This window comes from Capra hircus, chromosome 10 (assembly GCF_001704415.2).
Source record: "Capra hircus breed San Clemente chromosome 10, ASM170441v1, whole genome shotgun sequence".
In the NCBI taxonomy this organism is placed as follows: Eukaryota; Metazoa; Chordata; class Mammalia; order Artiodactyla; family Bovidae; genus Capra; species Capra hircus.
In genome coordinates, this window is record NC_030817.1 from 14,465,234 (window position 1) to 14,490,828 (window position 25,595).

A 25,595-nucleotide genomic window follows, 5' to 3' on the forward strand; every position below is an offset into this window, starting at 1 on the left:
CTCTTGGGACCGCTGCAGCCCTGCCTGGGTAACTGCATGTATTGGCCTGTCAGCACCTCAGGTTATGGAGTAACAGTGCTGTGGCAAAGTAGGGCCATGTGCTACTTTGGGATAAGTAGCCCCCGGCTGAAGGGAACGCCGCCCCAAGCTGAAGACCCAGCCTCTTGTCCCAGCTCTGTGACTGACAAGCTGTGTGGTGCTGGGCCTCATTGTCTTCGTCTGTGAGAGGAAGGCACAGTTCTCTCAGGGCTTGTGGAAGGCTGCGCTCCTGTGACTATGGGAATAGGGGTATTCAGTTCAGTTCAGTTGCTCAGTCATGTCTGACTCTTTGCCACCCCATGAACCACAGCACACCAGGCCTCCCTGTCCATCACCAACTCCCGGAGTCCACCCAAACCCATGTCCATTGAGTCAATGATGCCATCACCATCTCATCCTCTGTCGTCCCCTTCTCCTCCCCGTCCTCCTTTCCCAGCATCAGGGTCTTTTCAAATGAGTCAGCTCTCCGCATCAGGTGGCCAAAATATTGGAGTTTCAGCTTCAACATCAGTCCTACCAATGAACACCCAGGACTGATCTCCTTTAGGATGGACTTGTTGGATCTCCTTGCAGTCCAAGGGACTCTCAAGAGTCTTCTCTTGAATTGAGTGGGGGAAGTGGTAGGGGAAAAAGACGACGCTGGTACAGAGACAGCAGGCTTTCAGGCAACGTGGTGCTCCTCTGGGGGCAGTTTTCCCCCCCAGGAGGTGTGTGTCAGTTTCTGGAAACACTTCTTGCTGCCGCACCTGGAGGGAGCCACTGGCTTCTAGTAGAGGCGAGGGATGCCACTGAAGAGCCTGCAGGGCACAAGCAGTTCCTACGGCACAGAATTAACCTGCCCTCAAAGTCAGTAGTACCAATGAGGAGGAAGCCTGCTCTCGGGATCACACTCCATCTTTGGCTCCTTCACTTTGCGTTTCCAGGTAACCTCATGTTTGCTGCCTCTCTCATCAACCCTCTTTTTAAAAAAGTTTATTTCTTATTTTTGGCTGTGCTAGGTCTTCGTTGCTGCAAGTGGCTTTGTCTAGCAGTGGCGAGGGGGAGCTTCTCTGGTTGTGCGTGAGCTTCTCGTGGCGGTGGCTTCTCTTTGTTGCAGAGCACAGGCTCTAGGGCATGCAGCTGTGGTGCATTGGCTTAGTTACCCCGTGGTATGTGGGATCTTCCTGGACCAGGGCATGAACCCGTGTCCCCTGCATTGGCTGGTGGATTCTTAACCACTGGACCACCAGAGAAGCCCCCCAACCATCCTGCTGTTGAAGAAAGTGAAGGAAAGGTGAAAGTCACTCAGTCGTGTCCAACTCTTTGTGACCCCATGGAATTCTCCAGGCCAGAGTACTAGAGTGGGTAGCCGTTCGCTTCTCCAGGGGATCTTTCCAACCCAGGGATCGAACCCAGGTCTCCCACATTGCAGGCAGATTCTTTGCCAGCTGAGCCACCAGGAAAGCCCAAGAGTACTGGACTGGGTAGCCTTTCCCTTCTCCAGCAGATCTTCCAGACCTAGGAATCTAACTGGGGTCTCCTGCATTGCAGGCAGATTCTTTAAAATGGGAGTTTAATTTGCTAAATTGTGCTGAAAGGAATTCCCTGGTGGTCCAGCAGTTAGGAATCCGCACTTTCAGTGCCAAGATCTCAGGTTCAATACTTTGTTGGGGAACAAAGATCCCACAGGCTGTGAGGTACAGCAAACAACAACAAAATGTGCTGAAGTTCTGGGCTGATCTTCAAAAAGATATGGGTAACTTAACCAGGCTATGAGGATTCATTCAGAGAGGCAGAACCACTAGGCGTGTATAGTCCACCCATCTGTCTGTCTAATCTCCATGTGGAATTCATTACAGGGCCTTGACCTTGCTCAAGTAACGGCAGCTGCTTAAATGGTCTCTGAAAGGTTGTCTTCTCGTCTGGTGTTAGAGCTGGCAATTCGAAGGGCAGGTGGTGGGGAAGGGAAGGTGGATAAAAAGTGAGGGAGGAGGAGCCAGAGCCCACGCATGGACTGGAACCCCTGCCAGTTCTCACCCCCTCCAACCTGATGAAGTGGATCACCTGCAGGGGCAGCTCGCTGGTGGCCTCTGTCATGCAGTGGAACACATGTGTGGCCCAGGAGTGTGAGAAACTGCAGGAGGATCTGGGGAAGGTATAGCAGTCGTCAGCTCGACTGCTGCCCCCAGACAGCGAAAGCGCCGCCCCCAGCCTCATCCGCCTCCAGTCCTGCAGGGAAAGCTCTCCGGCAGCACACCCTAACTGGAAACAGACAGGCAGAAGGATGCTGGAAAAGGTAGTTCCGCCTAGCCACCCGCATGTGTCACAAAGCCACAACCCACGGATCCCCGTTTTCAAGAACGTGTAAGTAAAGGATGGATCTTGAATCCAATGCTGGTACAAGCCAACCTGTGCCTCCTCGTCCTGAGCTGGGAGGTTTTGAGCTTCTCTTTCCTTTGGATCAGGAAACATCACTTACGACATTCTAGTGGCTCACCCAATGTTATGGGCTTTCCTGGTGGCTCAGTGGTAGAGAATCTGCCTGTAAGGTAGGAGCCACAGGAGATGTGGGTTTGATCCCTGGGTCAGGGAAGATCCACTGGAGGAAGGCATGGCAACCCACTCCAGTATTCTTGCCTAGAGAATCCTATGGACAGAGGAGCTTGGTGGGCTACAGTCCGTGGGGTTGCAAAGAGTCAGACACAATTGAAGCGGGGCTTAGCAGTCACCGCAACCCACTGTTATGGTCTAAGGAAGGGTTTCTTAGACTTGAGAGCTTGTTTGCTCTTCACCTCAAGTGCTGGAGACTTTGGCTTTTAAAGAGATTGAGAGCAAAGTGACCTAAGAGCCCTCCTAGAAAAGGGATAGAGACCTTGATTCCATTCATGTGAAATCAAGCCTGAATATTCATTGAGGGCTGGTGCTGAAGCTGAAGCTCTGATACTTTGACCTCCTGATGTGAAGAGCTGACTCACTGGAAAAGACCCTGATGCTGGGAAAGATTGAAGGCAAGAGGAGAAGGGGGCGACAGAGGACGAGATGGTTGGATGGTATCACCGACTCAGTGGACGTGAGTCTAAACAAGCAAACTCTGGGAGATGGTGAAGGATGAGGAAGCCTGGCGTGCTGCAGTCCATGGGGTTGCAAAGAGTCAGACACGACTTAGCGACTGAACAAAAACTGTTTATGGGAAATAGCCAGAAAAGGTAATTCCATAGAGACAAGAAACAGATGTGTGGTTGCCTAGGGCTGAGGGGGTGGGTGTGGGGTTGAAGTGGGGAGTAACTGCTTCATAAGGGCCAGGCTTCCTTTGGAGGGGATGAGAAGGTCTTGGAACTAGAGGTAGTGGGGTGAGCAACACTGAATGTATCGAATTGTTCACTTTTAAATGGCTGTTTTGTGAATTTCACCTGAATAAAATTTTCTCACAGTTATCATTTTGTGTGTGTGGTGAGAACACTTAAGATCTACTCTTAGCAGATTTAAAGTAGACAATGCTGTATTGTTACCTATAGTTACCATGATGTACATCAGATCCCCAGAATTAATTTTATCATTTATTATTTTATTATTATTTACGCATTGATTTCTTGAACACAAAAAGGAAGGGCTTGAAAAGTTAACTCCTGAGTAGTGCTAAGATTTGAATGATATTGGAGTGTGCAAAAAAAGAAAAATCTAGAAGTCCAGACCCTTCTGCTGGGAAAACGAGGATCCCAGACTGCCCTGGTGTATTCCGAGAAGTAGTGAAGGAATTCATGCCCTCATGGAGTGGGTCTGGAAAACCTCTAGGTGGGGCTGGCCCCTTTAAGACTCCAAGCCTGAAGTAACCTGGTAGCTAAGGAGTCATAATGACAACTTTCCTGGGTAATCCTCCCTGAAAATGTAGTTCTTACCTTCCAGGACGAGACGTCCTGAGGATCAGAGCCATCTTTTCCTCAGTTTGGTTGGTGAGAGTCACGCATAGAAGGGCTAATACATCTCTGGCTTCATTTTCTGAAATCTAGATGTCCCTGCTCTAGACAGAGGATCATGGTATTTAGTTTGGGTTCTTTTCTGCCCTGTGGGAAAAGAGTTTGGGGAAAGGGGTGAATTTCTGTGAAATGTGGTCTAAGTGTCCAGTCCTATTTCTAAGAGAATGGAAGGGAAAAACGTCCTGGCCCAAGAGCGCCTGTGAAGCCCATTGCTCATGGAAATACAGGTGCTGAAAAATGTGCCTGGAGCCTCCATGGATTTTGTCCAGGTTTTCCGTGAATCCAGTATTCTTGATTGATGGGTGTAGGCTCAGTAGTCGCTCAGTCGTGTCCAGCTCTTTGTGACCCTATGGGCTGTAGCCCACCAGGCTCCTCTGTTCATGCAGTTTTCCTGGCAAGAGTACTGGAGTGGGTTGCCATTTCCTCCAGGGGATCTTCCCGACCCAGGGATTGAACCTGCGTCTCCTGGATCTCCTGCATTGCAGGCTGATTCTTTACTGCTGAGCCACCAAAAAAGCCAGATTCACGGGTAGTCAGTGCTTAGGAATCCACTCAGAGAAATGGATGGGAGCTGCCAGTTTGGAACTGGGAGGGGAGGTGCTGAAACCACCATTAGGAGAACCAGGGGCTCGGGCACATGCCCCACTCCTTGGGGGACGGGGGCTGAAGTGGTTGGCATCTGTCACTGCAGTAGATGCTGGCTTGGAGATGGACCTGCTAGAGGATCTTGAGACCCTGAAGTTTGAGTCCGGGATTCATGAGGAAGACCAAAGCTGGCTGTATTTGCTGGGCCGTTCTCACGGTCTGATGACCAAGGCCTGCGCCCACGCAACCTTCTTCTGCAAGCTGCTCCATAATATGAGGTACGCTGGGTCCCTAGGGTCAAGTAGATGGAGAAGAATCTCACTGCAGAGAATCCAGATGACTTAACTCTTTACATTGGAGAATAACTTTGGCAGGGGGAGTGTTTTCCTGCCTTGTGTAACCTACACTGAAGCACTCCTGGTCTGAAAGCACCCGGGAGACGCACACCAGGGTGCCTTGGCTGTGGTTGTGTAATGTGGCATGGATGAATGGTGATTTCCTTTTGGTGAGTAGACTGATTAAATCATCCATTCACCCATCCATGCATTCACTCTCTTATCAGGACAACCAGCTTGTCTTCCACAGATACTAATGACGGGCCATTCCATGTCTATGGGCTGAAAATGGGGGTCATTTTTTTTCTTTTCAGGCTAACAGTGGAATGCCTCCTCACAAGAAAGCTTCCAGGGACTTTGGGGGTCCCTATGGCCAGATGACTTGCCTGAAAACAGGAATACTGACTTTCAAAGAAGCTCTCAGTCCAGTCCTGGCTTCTTGACACTTGAATAAGAGGCATGTGAGAGCCAAGTACTTAGGACTCAGGCTCCTGGGTTCTGTAACTCTAGGTCACTCTTGGAGCATTTGTTGCCTCCCCAACCCCCACCCCTCAGTCTCCTTCTCAGTTTACTTTCCTCTGACATTAGATTAACTCTCAGATGGGGGGACCAGATCCCAGTCAAGCATATTAAAGGTATAGCACATACCTGAGGAGGCAGAGGACTCGAGCAGTTTGCTGACTGGCTGACTGATAGGGAAGCATAAACCTGTGGGCTGCCTCCAAAGACGCGTGATGAGAAACCAACGTGGGAAACTCTCAGGATGCATCTTCTATTTGGAAGAATTAGGCACAGTGGGAAAACACTCTCCTTTTAACCAAAAGAGAAGCCTCACATAGAATGTGGCTTGTCATGCTTAGATGGAAGCTCCAGAGTGTGAAGACTCCAGTTTTCACAGAAATACAGAACAACTCTAAGTGAAGTGAAAGTCGCTCAGTCATGTCTGACTCTTTGCAACCCCATGGACTGTGTAGTCCATGGAATTCTCCAGGCCAGAATACTGGAGTGGATAGCCTTTCCCTTCTCCAGGGGATCTTCCCGACCCAGGGATTGAACCTGCGTCTCCTGGATCTCCTGCATTGCAGGCAGATTCTTTACCAGCTGAGCCACCAGGGAAGCCCCCAAATACTGGATTGCATAGCTTATCCCTTCTCCAGCTGATCTTCCCGACCCAGGAATCGAACCAGGGTCTCCTGCATTGAAGGTGGATTCTTCACCAGCTGAGCTACCAGGGAAGCCCCACAAGTATCAAGATCATCCTATAACAACATAAAATGATGCCTATGTATTCAGGGGTCAGACCTTGTTCATCTTGGGCCAAGGAAACACATCCAGAACCAACAGTGAGTGAATCTCCAGAAAGAGTGGCCTCAAATCCTTGATCCTCCCTTTCTCAGGTCTGTTTTCCCGTATAAACCATTTTCTTTGATAAATCATCACATTGGAGAAAGCTAAGTTACGTGGTCTCCTGGGTGTGTGCAGAACTGAAATAGCAAACTAGGAAGAGGAGGTGTATGGTAGGAGAGGGGTGCACTTGTCCTGGCAGAGATGGACATGGGCCAGTGTCCACACAGGAAACAGTGGAAGGACTGGCTCCCTGTGTTCCAGGATAAGGTATGATGGTGGCTGTTCACGGTGATGGTCCTGCGGCCAACAGTTAAACAGTCAGACCTTGTGTTTAAGAAGGCAGGGAAATGCACAATACATGTAACCAAAAAAGAGTTCATTTAAGAAGGTTTTAAACAAGCTCTGATCTTTTGAATGGGGTATGCTTTACTCTTTGGAAAATTCACTCAGGAGGAACGTTTCATTCCATCCAGAGAAGCTAGGTCATTGTTGTTTAGTCGCTAAGTCAAGTCCAACTCTTTGCGACCCCATGGACTGTAGCCCACCAGGCTCCTCTGTGCATGGGATTTCCCAGGCAAGAATACTGGAGTGGGTTGCCATTTCCTTCCCTAGGGAATCTTCCCGACCCCGGGATAGAACCTGCATCTCCTGCGTTGGTAGGTGGGTTCTTCAACGACTAAGCCACCAGGGAAGCCTGAAGCTGGGTCAGTGGCACATGGCTGGAATGCTTCTCTCTGAAGGACTTAAGGTGGCACAGCAGGCTGCATTTGAGGAAGCTGAAGCAGAGAAAGTCAGAGATTGACACTCAAGAAGGGCTAAGGGCGTGCGTGTCTTTTTTAAAAAATCAAATTATTTAAATTGGAGGATAATTATTTTGCAATATTATGGTGCTTTTTGCCATACATTAACATTAATCCGTCACGGGTACACATGTGTCCCCCCACCCTGACCCCCCCTCCCACCTCCCTCCCCACCCCAGCCCTCTGGGTTGTCCCAGACTACTGGCTTTGAGTGGCCTGCTTCATGCATCAAATTTGCACTGGTCATCTATTTTACATATGGTAATATACATGTTTCAATGCTAGTCTTTCAAATCATCCCCCCTCCCCTTCTCCCACATAGTCCAAAAGTCTGTTCTTAACATCTGTGTCTCTTTTGCTGCCTTGTGTATAGGATCCTCGTTACCATCTTTCTAAATTCCGTATATATATGTGTGTTAATATACTGTATCAGTGTTTCTCTTTCTGACTTACTTCACTCTGTATAATAGGCTCCAGTTTCACCCATCTCATTAAAACTGACTCAAATGCATTCTTTCTCATAAATGAGTAATATTCGATTGTATATATATACCACAACTTCCTTATCCATTCATCTGCCGATGGACATCTAGGTTGCTTCCATGTCCTAGCTATTGGAAACAGTGCTGTAATGAATGCTGGGGTACATGTGTCTCTTTAAAAAGAGTGGTTAGATGCCACGAAGTAGGTGGCAATGCCCTAACCATATGCATGTTGTCAGGCCCAAGAGCCTCTTCCATCCTTGTCAAGAGGAGTGCTAACCTTCTCTCCTTTCATACAACACACGTGCATGTCTTAATATTTGTGTGTGTCTGTGTTCATTCTCCAGAGAATCATTCTCCAGAAAATTAGTACCAGAGAAGCGAACCTCTAAATGTCGCTTGACTGGGTTGTGTGAAGAAACTCAGGATGACGACGCGTTAAAGGTGGGCATCATTGGAGGTGGCCACCTTGGGAAGCAGCTGGCACATACCCTGCTCCAGTTCGTCCCCATCCCTGCTGAGAATCTGCGGATCTCCACTCGGAGGCCAGAGACCCTGGGTGAGGAGCACTGGACAGGCTGTTTGGAAAGGGCCCCTCAAAAGAGGAATGCTTGCATACAGCCGGCCTAGTTCTCAGCTTGCTAGCCCTGAGAAAAGCTGGAAAGTTTTTTGTTTTTTTTTTTAATTTCAATACTGTATTTGGCTGCACTGGGTCTTAGCTGTGGCACTTGGGATCTTTAATCTTCATTGTGGCATTCAGGATCCAGTCTCGGCATGTGGGGTCTAGTTCTCCAACCAGGGATGGAACCTGGGCCCCCTGCATTGGGAGCACAGAGTCTTAGCCTCTGGACCACCAGGGAAGTCCCAGAAAGATTTTTTTAAAAAACTTGTTCCTTAAAGCACCTTTCTTTTCCACCTAAATAGTTATATCCATCTCTCCTCCCTGTGCCCTGTGGCCAGATATCTTTCTGGGTCTTTGATTCAGAGACACTTTCCAAACAGAATTCAAATCTTCTAACTGGACCAAGTCAGAGTCAGAGTGGTGTTTACTGCTTCCAAACATTTGGCCTCGTTTTTTAAAACACCATTTACGAGGGACTTCCCTGGCTTTCTAGTGGTTATGCTTCCATTGCAGGGAGCACAGTTTCGATCCCTGGCTGGGGAGCTAAGATCCTGCATGCCGCGTGGCAGAGTCAAAAAAATAATAATACCATGTGCTGAAAAAAATTTTTTAATGTTTTGCAGTGATTCCATTTATTAACCTCTGGTGGTAGAGATCAGAACAGTGAGTGCTTCTGGGGAGACTGAGAAGAGGCCCCAGGAACTTTCTGGGCAGATGTAAACATTCTGTTTCTTGAGAAAGGTGCACGTTCCTTGGGTGTTTGCATTTGTCAAAAAGAATCAAACTATTTACTTCACAGCTATGTGAAGCACTGTGTGCAAATTATATTTCAATATTTTTAAAAATGTAAAATAATACATGTGTGTTATAAAAATTTTAGAAAATTACTCTATAGGAAAGTAAATAATAACTACCTATAATTTCCTTATCAGGGTTATCATTGTTTTCCATTTTTTCTTCTGATTATATCAGATTATACCAGATTATATCAGATTAACTAAAACTATGCAAAGCTTTTTGAAAACAATTAATGGATTATCTGCATATTATTTGACATTCTTCAAAACCATGATTTTCAGGTTGTATAGTATTCCTAAAGTAAGACTTATGATAATTTATGTAACTGTGCCTTACTGAGTAGGACTTCCTGATTCATAATTTTTTTCTAATTGTTAGGTCAAAGAACAGGTACAGCTTTATTGAGATATACTGTGTATATAATAAATTGCACATTTTGAAAATGTATAGTTTGAGGGACTTCCCTGCTGTTTCAGTGGCTGAGACTCCATGCTCCCAAGATAAGGAGCCTGGGTCTATCCCTTGTCAGGGAACTAGACCCCAAATGCTGCAACTAAAGATCCCACGTGTTGCAACTAAGACCTGGCACAGCCAAATAAATAAATATTAAAAAAAATATTTAAGTGTACAGTCTGATGTTTTGACACCTGTATGCTCCTATGAAAGCATCGACACAGTCAAGTCACGAACCTCTCCACCTCCCTGCAGGTCCCACTCAGGAAACCACTGATCTGATTTCTGTCACTACCAATTAGTTTACATTCTGTAGAATTTTGTACAAATGGAATCATACAGTTTGTACTTTTTCTTTGCTCTAAATTAGTTTTAATTATGTTTTTAATTGGAGTATAGTTGATTTATAAGGTGTTGTTTTCAGATATACAATAAAGTGACTTAGTTATACATCATATAAGTATGTATGTTCTTTTTCAGATTCTTTTCCCACATAGGTGATTACAAAATATTGAGTGTAATTCTCTGTGCTATACAGTAGGGTTTTTTAAAATAATTTTATTTATTTGTGTATTTTATGGCTGCACTGGGTCTTTGCTGCTGTGAGGGTTTTTCTCTAGCTGCAGTGAACGGGGCCTATTCTCTAGTTGCGATGTGTGGGCTAGCTCACTGCGGTGGCTTCTCTTGTTGCAGAGTACGAACATTTGGGCATGTGGGCTTCAGTAGTTCTCAGGCCTGAGAGCACAGGCTCAACAGTTGCGGCTCATGGGCTTAGCTGCTTCATAGCATCTGGGATCTTCCCCGACCAGGGATCGAACTCGTGTCTCCTGTGTTGGCAGATGGATTCTTTACCACTGAGCCACCTGGGAAACCCCTCAGGTCACATAAGCACAATCAAATGATTAGCTACCAGGGAGTGGTTTTAGCAATGACATGAGTTATTATGTTTCTCTCTGTGTTTATAAATATCTTGTTGACATTAGATTGTATACGCTTTACTGAAACTACAAGCAGAGTTTCCCAAACTACTCCCGTCCTCTTCCCTCTTCCACTCTCTCAGTCACTCTCTCACTCTCCACCAGTTCAAGCCAGTTAAGCTGTTTAACTTTGTCCCAGTCACACAATTCTGTTTTATAAAGAGCATATTTTATTTGGCTTTGGTTGCTTGTCTTTACCTCATCAGGGATCAAACTCGTGCCCCTGCAATGGAAGCCCAGAATCCTAACTACTGGACTGCCAGGAAATTCCCATTCACGTGATTCTCGAAGATTCAGTTTTCACTTCTGCAATACAGGGATATATAGTTTCTAGGGAAATACTGTATCCCTATAATATAGGGATAATACTGGTCTCTGCCTCATAAGGTTCTTGTGAGGATTCCCCGTTGGTAGTTTAGTCACTAAGTCATGTCTGACTCTTTATGGCCCCATGGACTATACCTCTCAGGCTCCTCTGTCCATGGGATTTCCCAGGCAAGAATACTGGAGTGGGTTGCCATTTCCTTCTCCAGCAGATCTTCCTGACCCAGGGATCAAAACCGAGTCTCCGACATTGCAGGTGATTCCTTACCAGCTGAACAACCAGGGAAGCCACGGATTCCCTCGATAATGTGGCTAAAGTACTTCGTACATCACCTGATATACGGTAAAATCAGTAAACTGGAGCAGAAGGCTTTGTTCAGACTTTTCTCTTTCTAAAAAAAAAACACAAAAAAAATCTGAAAAATTCTAGCGTTTGGTTTAAACATGAGGTCAGGATGAATTATCTAACAATCTCGAGCACAGCTGTGGTGGCATCAATTGTCATAGTTGTGGGGCCAGGGCTTTGCTGTGTGGCTTTTAGAAGCCATAAGGGAATTTCTTCTGATTTATGTGGTGACAAGTGTGCATGCGTGCTAAGTCACTTCAGTTGCATCCAACTCTTTGCAACCCTTTGGACCATAGCCTGCCACATTCCTCGGTCCATGGGATTCTCCAGGCAAGAATACTGGAGTGGGTTGCCATGCCCTCCTCCAGGGAATCTTCCTGACCCAGGGATCAAACTGGTATCTCTTACGACTCCTGCATTGGCAGACAGGTTCTTTACCCCTAGGGCCACCTAGGAAGCCACACCTGGTGACAAAACTTGAGATAAAATAGTTGCCACTCTCTCCCAAAAGTTGGGGGCTTCTCTAGTGGCTCAACTGGTAAAGGATCTGCCTGCAATGCAGAAGGCCCAAATTCAATCCCTGAATCAGGATGATCCCCTGGAGGAGGAAATGGCAATCCACTCCAGTACTCTTGCCTGGAGAATTCCATGGACAGAAGAGCCAGGCAGGCTACAGTCCCTGAGATCGCAAAGAGTCAGACAGGACTACGATTTTCACTTTACCCAGAGTTGATGTTGAGTCCGAAGTCTTCTGTATCATGATCTATCTGTCTTGTTTTATTCCCTCCCAGATGAATTCAAGAAACTGGGAATCCAGTGCTTTTACCAGAACGCTTCTCTGGTGGGATGGGCCAATGTGGTATTCCTCTGCTGCCTGCCATCTCAGCTGCCTAATATCTGCGTAGAAATTCAAACCCGGCTTGGGAAAGACTGCATTGTGTACAGCTTTGTCTCTGCCATCCCAGTATCCAGGTATCTTGTTAGGGTGAGCACAGGGCTGGCAGGACCTCTCTGTCACCTCATGTCCACCCCTACCCCTACCTCTTGGAGCTGACCATTCCCAGTCATAAGGTGGAAGCATCTTCATCGGCAGAAGGGCCCAAGCCAGCCTTTGAAATCGTGTCCTCCGGTTTTTCTGTCAACAGCACTTGTGGGTGGGGCATTTTCTTTGATGTGCAAATATTTAGAGCAGAAACACAGCATTGCTTCCACCTCCTCGGGGCTTCCCTTGCAGCTCAGCTGGTAAAGAATCCACTTGCAATGCAGGAGACCTGGGTTTGATCCCTGGGTTGGGAAGATTCCCTGGAGAAGGGAAAGGCTACCCACTCCAGGATTCTGGCCTGGAGAATTCCATGGACTGTATATATAGTCCATAGGGTCGCAAAGGGTTGGATGCGACTTTTGCTTTCACCTACTTGAAGTTGGCTTGTGTTCCCTTGTATCCGGGTCAGCCGCAGGAAAATTGATGGAGAGCACGTGTCAGATATCCTTTTGGTACTTCTAGTGCTGGGCCCAGCGCCTGGTTTGTGGTAACTTTCAATAGATGTATCTGAGGAGGATGGATGAACCGTCTGGCTAAGAGGTTGTGCCCTCAGGGCTGAGCCACACCTGCATTTGCCTCTGGGCTGTGCTGTGCAGCGGACTGTGTGGTTGAGGCTAGATGTACCCTCCGTGGATCACATGCTGGTTCATTCCAGTCCTGGCTCTGCACTCCCTGCCTTGATTGCTTTACTTGCAGGTTGAAACTCCTACTGAATCACACTAACATCTTGCGGCCCCAGTATCAGTGTGCTGAAGATCTTGCCCACATCTGGGGGGCCAATAAGGAGATCACCGCTGCTCTCCAAGACCCTGTGATTATTCAGGCCACCTGCCCCTACAACCCTGCTGGTAAGGGCGCACCATATTTTTGGCACTTTTGAAAATTACCTTCGTCTTGACCTGTTGCTGTCTTATTAAACCCTGGTGTGGTTGTGCTGAGGGTGTGTGTGTTGGGGGAAGAACATGCTAGATGGCATTCTCAGCTACTTAGGTTTTATATGGGAACAACTTTGGTGGTAAAAAGCAGCCTTTTTACGGACTTCCCTTGTCAGTCTAGTGGTTAAGACTTTGCCATCCAAAGCACGGGGTTCGGGTTTAATCCCTGGTTGGGGAGCTAAAATCCCACATGCCTTGTGGCCAAAAACACCAAAATATAAAAAACAGAAGCAGGGCTTCCCTGGTGGCTCAGTGGTGGAGAATCCACCTGCCAATGTAGGAGATGCGGGCTTGGTCCCTGATCCTGGAAGATCCCTCATGCGGCAAAGCAGCTAAGCCCTTCTGCCACAACTATCGAACCAGTGCTCTAGAGCCTCAGAGCCCAAACCACTGAAGCCTGAATGCTCTGGAGCCCACGCTCTGCAGCCAGAGACGCCACTGCAATGAGAGGCCTGTACATCACAACTAGAGAGTAGCCCCGTCTGCAGCAACTAGAGAAAAGCTTGTACAGCGCTGAAGACCCAGCGCAGCCAAAAATAAGATTAATTAATTAAACATATATATGAAAACTGAAGCCGCTCAGTTGTGCCCAGCTCTTTGTGACCCCATGGACTATATAGTCCATGAAATTCTCCAGGCCAGAATCCTGGAGTGGGTAGCCATTCCCTTCTCCAGGCAATCTTCCCAACCCAGGTATTGAACCCAGATCTCCTGCATTGCAGGCGGATTCTTTACCAGCTGAGCTACAGGTGTATATAAATTAAAAAACAGAAGCAATATTGTAACAAATTCAGTAAAGACTTTAAAAAATGATCCACATTTTTTAATCTAAAAAAAAAAAGAATTTTAAAAAAGCAGCCTTTTTAAAGGAAAAGCTGAGAAGTGTGATTAATCATATCCTCTAAGGATGAGTTTGTATATTGTCACTCTGCTTATTTAACTTATATGCAGAGTACATCATGAGAAATGCTGGGCTGGAAGAAGCACAAGCTGAATCAAGATTGCTGGGAGAAATATCAATAACCTCAGATATGCAGATGACACCACCCTTACGGCAGAAAGTGAAGGGGAACTAAAAAGCCTCTTGATGAAAGTGAAAGAGGAGAGTGAAGAAGTTGGCTTAAAGCTCAACATTTAGATGGTGAAAAAGTGGAAACAGTGTCAGACTATCTTTTGGGGCTCCAAAATCACTGCAGATGGTGACTGCAGCCATGAAATTAAAAGACGCTTACTCCTTGGAAGAAAAGTTATGACCAACCTAGACAGCATATTAAAAAGCAGAGATATGACTTTGCCAACAAAGGTCTGTCTAGTCAAGGCTATGGTTTTTCCTGTGGTCATGTATGGATGTGAGAGTGGGACTGTGGAGAAAGCTGAGCACCGAAGAATTGATGCTTTTGAACTGTGGTGTTGGAAAAGACTCTTGAGAGTCCCTTGGACTGCAAGGAGATCCAACCAGTCCATTCTGAAGGAGATCAACCCTGGGATTTCTTTGGAAGGAATGATACTAAAGCTGAAACTCCAGTACTTTGGCCACCTCATGCAAAGAGTTGACTCATTGGAAAAGACTCTGATGCAAGGGATTGGGAGCAGGAGGAAAAGGGGACAACAGAGGATGAGACGGCTGGATGGCATCAGCGACCTGATGGACGTGAGTTTGAGTGAACTCCGGGAGTTGGTGATGGACAGGGAGGCGTGGCGTGCTGTGGTTCATGGGGTCGCAAAGAGTCGGACACGACTGAGCGACTGAACTGAACTGAAGGATGAGTTGGAAACAACCAGAGAGGAGAGCCTGTTTAAACAGAAGGATGCAGCCTCTGGGACCAAGTGGCTTTCCTTACTGTAATCTTGCAGTGCGCCTTCTTGCAAGAACCATTCCAGAGATTTCCCAAGATGCATTTGTCATTAGCAGTGTCTACATTAACCTATCTGTAGGTAGGGTCAACACATGACGTGTTATAAAGGGCACACCCAGGGCTCTTGGTCTGGAAAGGAAGAGTGTTTGCTTATCTCCAAGTTCATATAACCAAACTGTCTTGGACAGAAGGTAGCTGTTCACTGTCTGGGGTTTGTCCTAGGTCCCTGTAGACCTTTTTATGTGGTGCTCACTGGTGTTTCCTTTCTCATTGATGTTTAGGGGGAATAAGCCTCAACATCAAGTGGCTGGAGGGGATGTTTTATGCACTCTTAAACTTCTGCACAGCAAAGGACATGCCCCACTCACAAGTGCTGCGGCATTTGAGCGAGCTGTTCCCCTCCCAGCACCTCAAGGCCTGTAAGAAGGATGAAGCATCACCCCTAAAATTTCAAGCCCAAGATTTTGTCAGTAAGATCTATGCCAAGAACCTGTCTCAGAAACGGTAAAGTATCAGACGGTGGCCATTCGAAATTCTCCCACACTGTTGTTTTAGCAGATGCTTTTTATATTTTTCCTTTAATGTTCTTTTAAAAAATTCATAAAAATAATACATTCTTAGGAAAAAAAATCCAACTAGTGGAGACATGAGAGCCCTCTTTTGCCGCCCCCAATCCCTTTTTATAGACTTCACCTCTAATTGCTTTTATATTTTTGTCTTTTCATCTTACGTATTTACAAACATATATGTATATTAGCATTATAGTATAATGTGTATGTATATCTGTATCTATATGTACGTTTTAGAAACATGGGGACTATACTATGTCATAGGTATCGTTCTGTGTTAGCACAATAATATCTACTTCATTTATGAGCATGGTGTAGGCATCTGTTGGATACATTCCTTTTTTTTAAATTTATTTTTAATTGGAGGATAATCGCTTTACAATATTGTGTTGGTTTCTGCCATACATCAGCATGACTCAGCTCTAGTTATACATATATCCTGGTGGATATGTTTCTTTAACAGTATTTATTCATTCTATTTCCTCTTGATGGCATTGTACCCCGGCCCCACATTTTGCATAAAAGAACTGCTTTGAACATTTTTATCCTTAAACTTTGCACACTTGTACTGGTAGAATTTCTGGGTCAGAGGTTATATATATTTTATGTTTGATAGATATTCCTAAATTACCCTTCAAAAAACATGATGCTTACTTATATTTCCAGCAATAGTGTATGAGAGTGCCATTTCACTATAGTTTCATAACTATTAGATCATTCTTTTTAATCTTTAATAATCTAATGGGGACAAATGGTTGCCCTTGTTACCAGAGACTTCCATGTCACTAAATTCACCGGATACTTTTATTTTTTTATTTAAAAGAATAGATTTTATATTTTTAGAGCAAGTTTAAGTTTACAGAAATATTGAGCAGACGGTTCAGAAAGTTCCCATAGAGCACCTGCCTCCTGACCTGCAGTTTCCCCTACGTTCCCCTTGCGTTCAAGTGGCGAGCTATTATTCCTGAAGTCCAGAGTTTACGGGATTCACGATTTTCTTGTTAGTCGTGGTAAAATACGCATAACATAGAATTTACCATTCTTTTTTAAAGTGTTTATTTTGGCCACACCTGGCTCACAGCCTTTGGGATCTTAGTTGTCCAACCAGGGACTGAGCCTCAGCCACCTGTGGTAGGAGCGTGGTCACAGGACACTTCTAAATCCTTTTCTTCCCTGGCTATTGAACATGGCAACCTTCCTGAAGGGACCTCATCTCTTCGTTTTCCTGATATACCCATATGCTCTTCGTTTTCCACCTGTCCCTTTATCCTGCCTTTCCAGGTCCTCTTCTGCCCCATCCTTAAATCTGGGAGTTTTCAGGGCTCTGTCCGAAGCCTTTTTTCTCATTCTACACTTTGTTCTTGGGTGATTTTTTCCACTGTGGGGACTTAGGTTGCCATCTTTACTCTGCCAGCACAGGACTCCATATGCCTAGCCTAGATGTCAGTTCTGCATCCAGGTAACTTCATACCCACCATTTCCACTCAAACTCCACATGTCTAAAAGCATCCCTGCTCACATGCCTGCTCTTCCAGCGTTTCTGTCTAATTACACGCTCCTTGGAAGAGTTGTTCAAACCAAAACCTGGAAGAAATCCTTGATTGTCCCCCTTCCCCTGCTTCCCCCACCCCCGTTTTTTTTTTTTTTTTTTTCTGCTGTGCTGGGTCTTCACTGTGGCATGGAAGCTTCTCGAGTTGCATTGGTTGTTCCCTGACCAGGGCTCGAACCGCGTCCCCTGCATTGGAAGGTGGATTCTTACCCCCTGGACCACCAGGGAAGTCTCTTATGTTTTGTATCCTAATCAGTCACTAGTGACCTGTGACACACTTTCAGTTTGGGAATCTTCCTCCTCCCTTTTTCCTAAGACGCCCTTTGCCTCTCTCTTATGTTGGATCTCTTTTTCCTGGACCCCCCTCTTCCTCTGGCTTCACCTACTACTTTATTATGATGGAATATGTTCTCCTGCACTAGCTTCTTTCATAAAGGCTGTGTAGTAATTTTTAAGGACTATATATGACAATGTTTTTATTCTATAGTAATATTTTATTGAAAACACAGCCAAGGTGTAGAATCTAGGTTAGAAATAACTTCCCTCAGAATTTTGAAGGCAGCGCTCTGTCATCTTTCAGCTTTTAGAGTTGCTGTTGAGAGGTAGAGTGGCATTCTAATTCTTCAGTTCATGCTTGGTCTGAAACCTGTTTGTTTTCTCTCTGGAAGCTTATAGTATCTTTTGATCTCAGCATCCTGAAATTTTATTATTTGTCACTTTTATTATGGACACTTGGTGGGCCTCTCCCTTTTTTTCCCTTAACTTAAAAAAAAAAAAAGAATTGTACGATATAACATATACACAAAAAAGTACATATTCCATAAATTCATGAATATACAGTTTAATGAATTGTTGTAAAGCAAATATACATGTAATTGCCACCTACAAAAGAAGCAGACTATTCAGTGGTCATTTTCAATCTGCATGTTAAGTTCTCCAGTTTTCTCCAATTATGTCTTTGATAATTTCCTCCCATTCCCTGTTTCTTCTTTTCTTCTTTCTGAATATTTTTTAGCCCAGTGTTGGATCTGCTGGGCTGATCTTTTGATTTTCTTAAGTTCTCCTATTTTCAGTATTTTTGTCTTTTTTCTCTGCTTTCTGAGAGATTGTGTCAACTATCTTGTTTTTGTTTTTGCTATTATATTTAGAACATGTTTTGATTTTCAAATATTTCTTTAGTCGCCAAATATTCCTTTTTTATGTAGCATCCTGTTGTCATTTTCCTGTGCAATACCATTTCTTATCCTTTGAGAATGTAAATGATAGCATTTTTTTATCCTCTGAGAAGTCTGTTTCCTTTGGAATTTTTCTGATCATTTGTTTTGCTCTCCATCATTCATTTGAGAGATTTTCTTTCAAGTATATGGAAAACCTTGACTGTCTGCTCATATTTAAGATCCTGATTACTGAAAAGTTGCTTGGAAACTCTGTGTTTGCTCCCATGGTCTCTATTGTAGAGTGATTTAATCAGCTTTTCCTTCAGTTCTGTTCAGTTCAGTTCAGTTCAGTCACTCAGTCGTGTCCGACTCTTTGCGACCCCTTGGACTGCAGTTCACCAGGCTTCCCTGTCCAACACCAACTCCTGGAGCTTACTCAAACTCATGTCCATTGAGTTGGTGATGCCATCTCATCCTCTGTCGTCCCCTTCTCCTCCTGCCTTCAGTCATTCCCAGCATCAGGGTCTTTTCAAATAAGTTAGTTCTTTGCATCAGGTAGCCAAAGTATTGGAGTTTCAGCTTCAGTATCAGTGCTTCCAATGAATATTCAGGACTGATTTCCTTTAGGTTGGACTGGCTGGATCTCCTTGCTATTCAAGGGACTCTCAAGAGTCTTCTCCAATACCACAGTTCAAAATTCTTCAGCACTCAGCTTTCTTTATAGTCCAACTCTCACATCCATACATGACTACTGGAAAAACCATAGCTTTGACTAGATGGACCTTTGTTGGCAAAGTAATGTTTCTGCTTTTGAATATGCTGTCTAGGTTGGTCATAACTTTTCTTCCAAGGAGCAAGTGTCTTAATTTCATGGCTGCAGTCACCATCTGCAGTGATTTTGGAGCCCCCCCCAAAAAAGTCTGTCACTGTTTCCATTGTTTCCCTATCTGTTTGCCATAAAGTGATGGTACTAGATGCCATGATGTTAGTTTTCTGAATGTTGAGTTTTAAGCCAACTTTTTCATTCTCCTCTTTCACTTTCATCAAGAGGCTCTTTAGTTCTTCACTTTCTGCCATAAGTGTGGTGTCATTTGCATATCTGAGGTTATTGATATTTCTTCCGGCAATCTTGATTCCAGCTTGTGCTTCATCCAGCCCAGCATTTCTCATGATGTAATCTGCATATAAGTTAAATAAGTAGGATGACAATATACAGCCTTGATGTACTCCTTTCCCTATTTGGAACCAATCTGTTGTTCCATGTCCAGTTCTAACTGTTGCATCTTGACTTGCATACAGGTTTCTCAAGAGGCAGGTCAGGTGATGTGGTATTCCCATCTCTTGAAGAATTTTCCTCAGTTTATTGTGATCCACATAGTCAAAGGCTTTGGCATAGTCAGTAAAAGTAGAAATAGATGTTTTTCTGGAACTCTCTTGCTTTTTTGATGATCCAATGGATGTTGGCAACTTGATCTCTGGTTCCTCTGCCTTTTCTAAATCCAGCTGGAACGTCTGAAAGTTCATGGTTCATGTACTGTTGAAACCTGGCTTGGAGAATTTTGAGCATTACTATACTAGCATGTGAGATGAGTGCAAATGTGTGGTAGTTTGAGCATTCTTTGGCATTGCCTTTCTTTGGGATTGGAATCAAAACTGACCTTTTCCAGTCCTGTGGCCCCTGCTGAGTTTTCCAAATTTGCTGGCATATTGAGTGCAGCACTTTCACAGCATCATCTTTTAGGATGTGAAATAGCTCCACTGGAATTCCATCACCTCCGCTAGCTTTGTTTGTAGTGATGCCTCCTAAGACCCACTTGACTTTGCATTCCAGGATGTCTGGCTCTAGATGAGTGATCACACCATTGTGATTATCTGGGTCATGAAGATCTTGTTTGTACAGTTCTTCTGTGTATCCTTGCCACCTCTTCTTAATATCGTCTGCTTCTGTTAGGTCCATATCATTTCTGTCCTTTACTGAGCCCATCTTTGCATGAAATTTTCCCTTGGTATCTCTAATTTTCTTGAAGAGATCTCTAGTCTTTCCCATTCTATTGTTTTCCTGTATTTCTTTGCACTGATCACTGAAGAAGGCTTTCTCATCTCTCCTTGCTATTCTTTGGAACTCTGTGTTCAGATGGGTATATCTTTCCTTTTCTCTTTTGCCTTTTATTTCTCTTCTTTTCTCAGCTATTTGTAAGGCCTCTTCAGACAACCATTTTGCATTTTTGCATTTCTTTCTCTTGGGGATGGTCTTGATTCCTGTCTCCTGTACAATGTCATGAACCTCCATCCATAGTTCTTCAGGCACTCTATCAGATCTAATCCCTTGAATCTATTTGTCACTTCCACTGTATAATCATAAGGGATTTGATTTAGGTCATACCTGAATGGTCTAGTGGTTTTCCTTACTTTCTTCAATTTCAGTCTGAATTTGGCAATAAGGAGTTCATGATCTAAGCCGTAGTCAGCTCCTGGTCTTGTTTTTGCTAACTTAAAACAAGAGCTTCTAGAGCTTCTAGAGCTCTTCTTAGAGCTTCTCCATCTTTGGCTGCAAATAATATAATCAATCTGATTTCAGTATTGACCATCTGGTGATGTCCATGTGTAGAGTCTTCTCTTGTGTTGTTGGAACAGGGAATTGCTATGACCAGTGTGTTTTCTTGGCAAAAGTCTATTAGCCTTTGCCCTGCTTCATTCTGTACACCAAGGCCAAATTTGCCCATTACTCCAGGTATCTCTTGACTTCCTACTTTTGCATTCCAGTCCCCTATAATGAAAAGGACATTCTCTTTTGGTGGCTCAGACGGTAAAGCATCTGTCTACAATGCAGGAGACCCAGGTTCAATCCCTGGGTTGGGAAGATCCCTTGGAGAAGGAAATGGCAATCCACTCCAGTACCATTGCCTGGAAAATCCCATGGACAGAGGAGCCTGGTAGGCTACAGTCCATGGGGTTGCAAAGAGTCGGACATGGCTGAGCGACTTCACTTCACTTTGGGTGTTAGTTCTAGAAGGTCTTGTAGGTGTTCATAGAACCATTCAACTTCAGCTTCTTCAGCATTACTGGTCAGGGCATAGACTTGGATAACTGTAATATTGAAAGGTTTGCCTTGGAAACGAACAGTGATCATTCTGTCATTTTTGAGATTGCATCCAAGTACTGCATTTCAGACTCTTTTGTTGACTACGATGGCTACTCCATGCCCACAGTAGTAGATATAATGGTCATCTGAGTTAAATTCATCCATTCCAGTCCATTTTAGTTCGCTGATTCCTGAAACGTCAATATTCACTCTTGCCATCTGTTTGACCACTTCCCATTTGCCTTGATTCACGGACCTAACATTCCAGGTTCCTATGCAATATTGTTCTTTACAGCATCGGACTTTATTTCCATCACCAGTCACATCCACAACTGGGTGTTTTTGCTTTGGCTTCGTCTTTTCATTCTTTCTGGAATTATTTCTCCACTGATCTCCAGTAACATATTAGATACCTACTGACCTGGGGAGTTCATTTTTCAGTCCTATCTTTTTGCCTTTTCATACTGTTCATGGGGTTCTCAAGGCAAGAATACTGAAGTGGTTTGCCATTCCCTTCTCCAGTGGACCACGTTCTGTCAGAACTCTCCACCATGACCTGTCTGTTGGGTGGCCCTACACGGCATGGCTCATAGTTTCATTGAGTTAGACAAGGCTGTGGTCCATGCGATCAGATTGGTTAGCTTTCTGTGATTGTGGGAAAGCCTGAATATTGGTATCTTTAAGTCTTTGGGACCCAACTTAGGGAAAGAAAACTGCATATGTATAGGGGTAGTCTTATCATTCAGAGTATTTTTTCACTTTACGTCTCCCCTTTCCAACATATCCTTGCTACTCAAACTGCCTGATTCCCATGCCAGCATCTGTGCATTTGTTTAGAAAGGTAGATTCCAGGGCCCCACCCCACATGTATGGAATCAGAATCTGCGCTTTTACAGACTCCCAGGTGATATGCCCATTAACGTTGGAGAAGTGCTGCTCTACAGTCTTTTTCCATCAGATGACCTGTTAGAATGGGAGGCAAGGTATATTAATCTTTCCACTATGATTGTAGTTTCTCAAATTATCTTTATATTTCTAATCTTTGTTTTATAAAGTTTGAAGTCATATCATCTGATGCATAGAAGTGCATATTTTTATATCTTCCTGGTGGATTAAACTTTATAATTCTATCCCCCTCCCTTTTAAAAACTTTTTAAAAGATTATTTAGATTCACATGCAGTTGTTAAGAATACAAAGAAACCCCATGTGCCTGAACAAACCATAGTACAATATCTATATGTAGATATTTGTAAAACTATAGCCAATACCACAACCAACACGTCAACACTGACACAGTCAAGATGCGAAACAGCCCTGTAACTAGGGATCCTTCATGCTGTTTCTTCCTAAACTGGCAACCATTGAGCTGTTCTCCATTTCTATGATTTTGTCATTTCAAGAATACTATATAAATAGAATCGTGTATTATGCAACTTTGGGGACTGGCCTTTTTCACTCAGCATATTTCACTGGAGATTCATCCAGGTTGCTGTATGTATCAACAGTTTTTTCCCTTTTATTGCTGAGTAGGTTTCATGGCATGTATGTATCCCAGTTTGTTACACCATTCACTTGTTGAAGGACATTTAGGATGTTTCCAGTTTGGGGGTATTTATTATGCATAAAGATGCTCTGAACATTCATGTACAGGTTTTTGTATAAACATAAGTTTCCATTTCTCTGGGACAGATGCTTAGGAGTGCAACGACTGGTTGCATGTTAATTTTTTTAAGATACCGCCAAACTGTTTTTCAAAGTTATTATTTCTTTTTACAGCACCAGCAATGTATAATTCAGTTTCTCTACGTCCTCACCAGCATTTGGCATTGTCACTAAGTTTTGTTTTACCATTACATGTGTAGATTGATTCATGGAGAACTGACATCTTTATAATGTTGAGATTTCCCGTCCATGTACACAGTATATGTCTCCATTTATTTATCTTATTTCATCAGCATTTTGTAGTTTTCAGTACACGAGTCCTTTACGTGTTTTGTTAGATTTACACTAAGTATTCCATTTTGTGTGTGTGAAAGGAACTACATTTTTAATTTCATTGCCCAAGTGTTCACTGCAAATATATATAAACAAAATTTATTTTTCTGTGTTTATTTTATATCCTGTGACCTTGCTGAATACATTTATTAGCTCTAGGAGATTTTTTTTTTGAAATTTTTTTGGATTTTTCTACATAGACAATGATGTCATCTACAAATACTGATGACTTCAGTTCTCCCTTTCCAATCTGTATGCCTTTTTTTTTCCCTTTTCTTGCCTTATTGCACTGGCTATAACTTCCAGTGGTATGTTGAATAAATGTGGTTAGACCATATATCCTTGCCTTACTGTTGATTTTTTAAATACTCTAAAGCTCTACATCTTAATGCTTTTTAACTTGAATTCCACTATCGACTAATACTTAACATTGCCCCATTTTTATTTGCATGTTAACTCTATTTCTTTCTCTATACAGTTGAGGAGGTTATCTTTTTTGTTTTTTTAAAGTTAGGATATTGTAAAAGAAATGAGGTCTCTCCCATTTCTAATTTCTATGGTCCTCTTATGTATTTTCTATCTAAATTCAAGGAAAATATACCAAAAAGGATGTTGATTTTATTATCATAATCATTCCCTAATTATGAATTTCTCCCCAAATGTGCTTAGATAATTGTACATGTGAAAACTCATAAGCAGAATTAAATCCACATATTGAATAGATCCAGATGAAATTTTAATTAAGAATTTTAATTAGTGTGGTATAGAAAATGAAGAACCTTTTTTCCAAATGGAGGAAAACTTTCTTTAAAGGCAATGTTTAACAGAAAATCAGATGTATTAAAGAAGACATAAAGAAGTAACAGTGTTTTTTTCCCTCCTACCCCAGGCCTTTCCCCTTGTTTGATCTGACTGCTGTGCAACTCAAGGAAACTCCCTTTAGCCAGTACCTCTCAAACAGTACTACTTTTCAGGACCACTTTACCCATCTATATTATGACTCATTTGGCATCTCCCTAACCAAAGAACAAGAAGAGCCAGAGGTTTCCACGGGTTCTCCATCCCAATAAGAGAAGAGACTTCTCAGGAATCATGAATTTTTCTCCTCCTAATCAGGTAGTGCTTTGATTATCGCAGCTGTCAGTGGAAGTCATGTGATTGTCTGGTGAGTCTCATGTGTTAGGCAACGAGGAATTAGAAAATTGTACTGATGGCTCTTTAAAATCTAGAATAAAAAGCAGTTCTTTACATCAGTATGTTTCGGTGTGTCTGGCTTTTGCAAGCAACTGAATGAAACTACATAACCTGACATATTTAAATAAGCTGCTTTCCCAGCAGCTAAATATCAATTCAGTACATTCAAATTCTCTCTCATCTAACCACTAAATTCAAGAAGCTATACTGCTGGGAGCCAGCATGGGGAATCCCGCCCATGGCAAAGGTCATGAGGAAGAGGCCTGACTGGCAAAAGCGAGATCAGGCCTCGAGGGGCCCCCCTTCTTGAACATCTACCCCAAAACCAGAATCTGTCTGTCTTACTATTTTGTGCCTTTCATTAACTCTACTGATATACAGGGGGCTATCCCCGACCACCTTTCTCTGGAGAAAATCAACTTAGGGCTCCAGCTAATAAGTCTCCTGGACATGAGAGGAATATTTCAAATCAAACCCCTTCTGTTAGCATTCTAGCTTGCTTGGCAGGCTTATCCAGACTCTTACAGCTACGCATGTGATTATTTACAGCCTCCCAATTGTGAGAGGCACGGGAAGCCTAAAATATAGAGCCTTTCAAAGAGTTAAAACGTTATTAGAGTAGTGCTGGTGTAAGATTTCATTATTGGGCCAATGCTTGTTGCTAAGTTCCCATATCTTTTATCCACTGTGCACCTGGGAGTGCATTAGTTAAGTTGGAATGTAAGAAAAACAAGTGTAGCCTTGAAATTAACCACATCAGACTTTTGAGCTAATTGGTTCTTTCTTGAAACTCACTGCACCTTTGCTCCCTGAGAAATGTAACTTGTTTAATACTTTCTGAGGCTGACATAGATTAGAAATATAAAGAAAAAATATTTCAAGGGAAAATAAGTTTTCTGGTTGAGCAGCCTTTATCAAAAGAGGGTCATAAAATGTCCACAGGCCTCCAAGGCCAGAAGATAATGTACACAACATTGTCTATGGGAAAGGTTTGCAGAAAAAATCCTGGGTTTTGATAAAGACAAAACAGATGTAATGTTTGGGCTGACTCTGTATGACTTTGCATCTTTCATTTCCCTCTATGTACAAGTAAAGGTATAAAAGACCCTTCTGAAAATAAAGTAAAAGGGCCTCGCTCGAAGAAGCTTAGTCAC

The 25,595-nt window shown here is 43.6% G+C and overlaps 1 protein-coding gene across 1 annotated transcript; it reads left to right on the top strand.

Annotated features, from left to right (window-relative positions):
• Nucleotides 4,696-24,500, top strand: NOXRED1 (NADP dependent oxidoreductase domain containing 1). Its single transcript, XM_005686164.3, has 7 exons — nt 4,696-4,878; nt 7,653-7,687; nt 7,968-8,100; nt 11,853-12,033; nt 12,800-12,951; nt 15,176-15,398; nt 24,137-24,500. The coding sequence occupies exons 1-7, from the start codon at nt 4,701-4,703 to the stop codon at nt 24,315-24,317; spliced, it is 1,083 nt and encodes a 360-aa protein (XP_005686221.2). The 5' UTR covers nt 4,696-4,700; the 3' UTR covers nt 24,318-24,500.

Coding starts and splice junctions, on each gene's coding strand:
- NOXRED1 (XM_005686164.3), top strand. CDS start 4,701: ATGGACCTGCTAGAGGATCTTGAGACCCTGAAGTTTGAGTCCGGGATT. Junction 8,101..11,852: donor TCGGAGGCCAGAGACCCTGG/GTGAGGAGCACT, acceptor ATTCCCTCCCAG/ATGAATTCAAGAAACTGGGA. Junction 12,034..12,799: donor TCTGCCATCCCAGTATCCAG/GTATCTTGTTAG, acceptor CTTTACTTGCAG/GTTGAAACTCCTACTGAATC.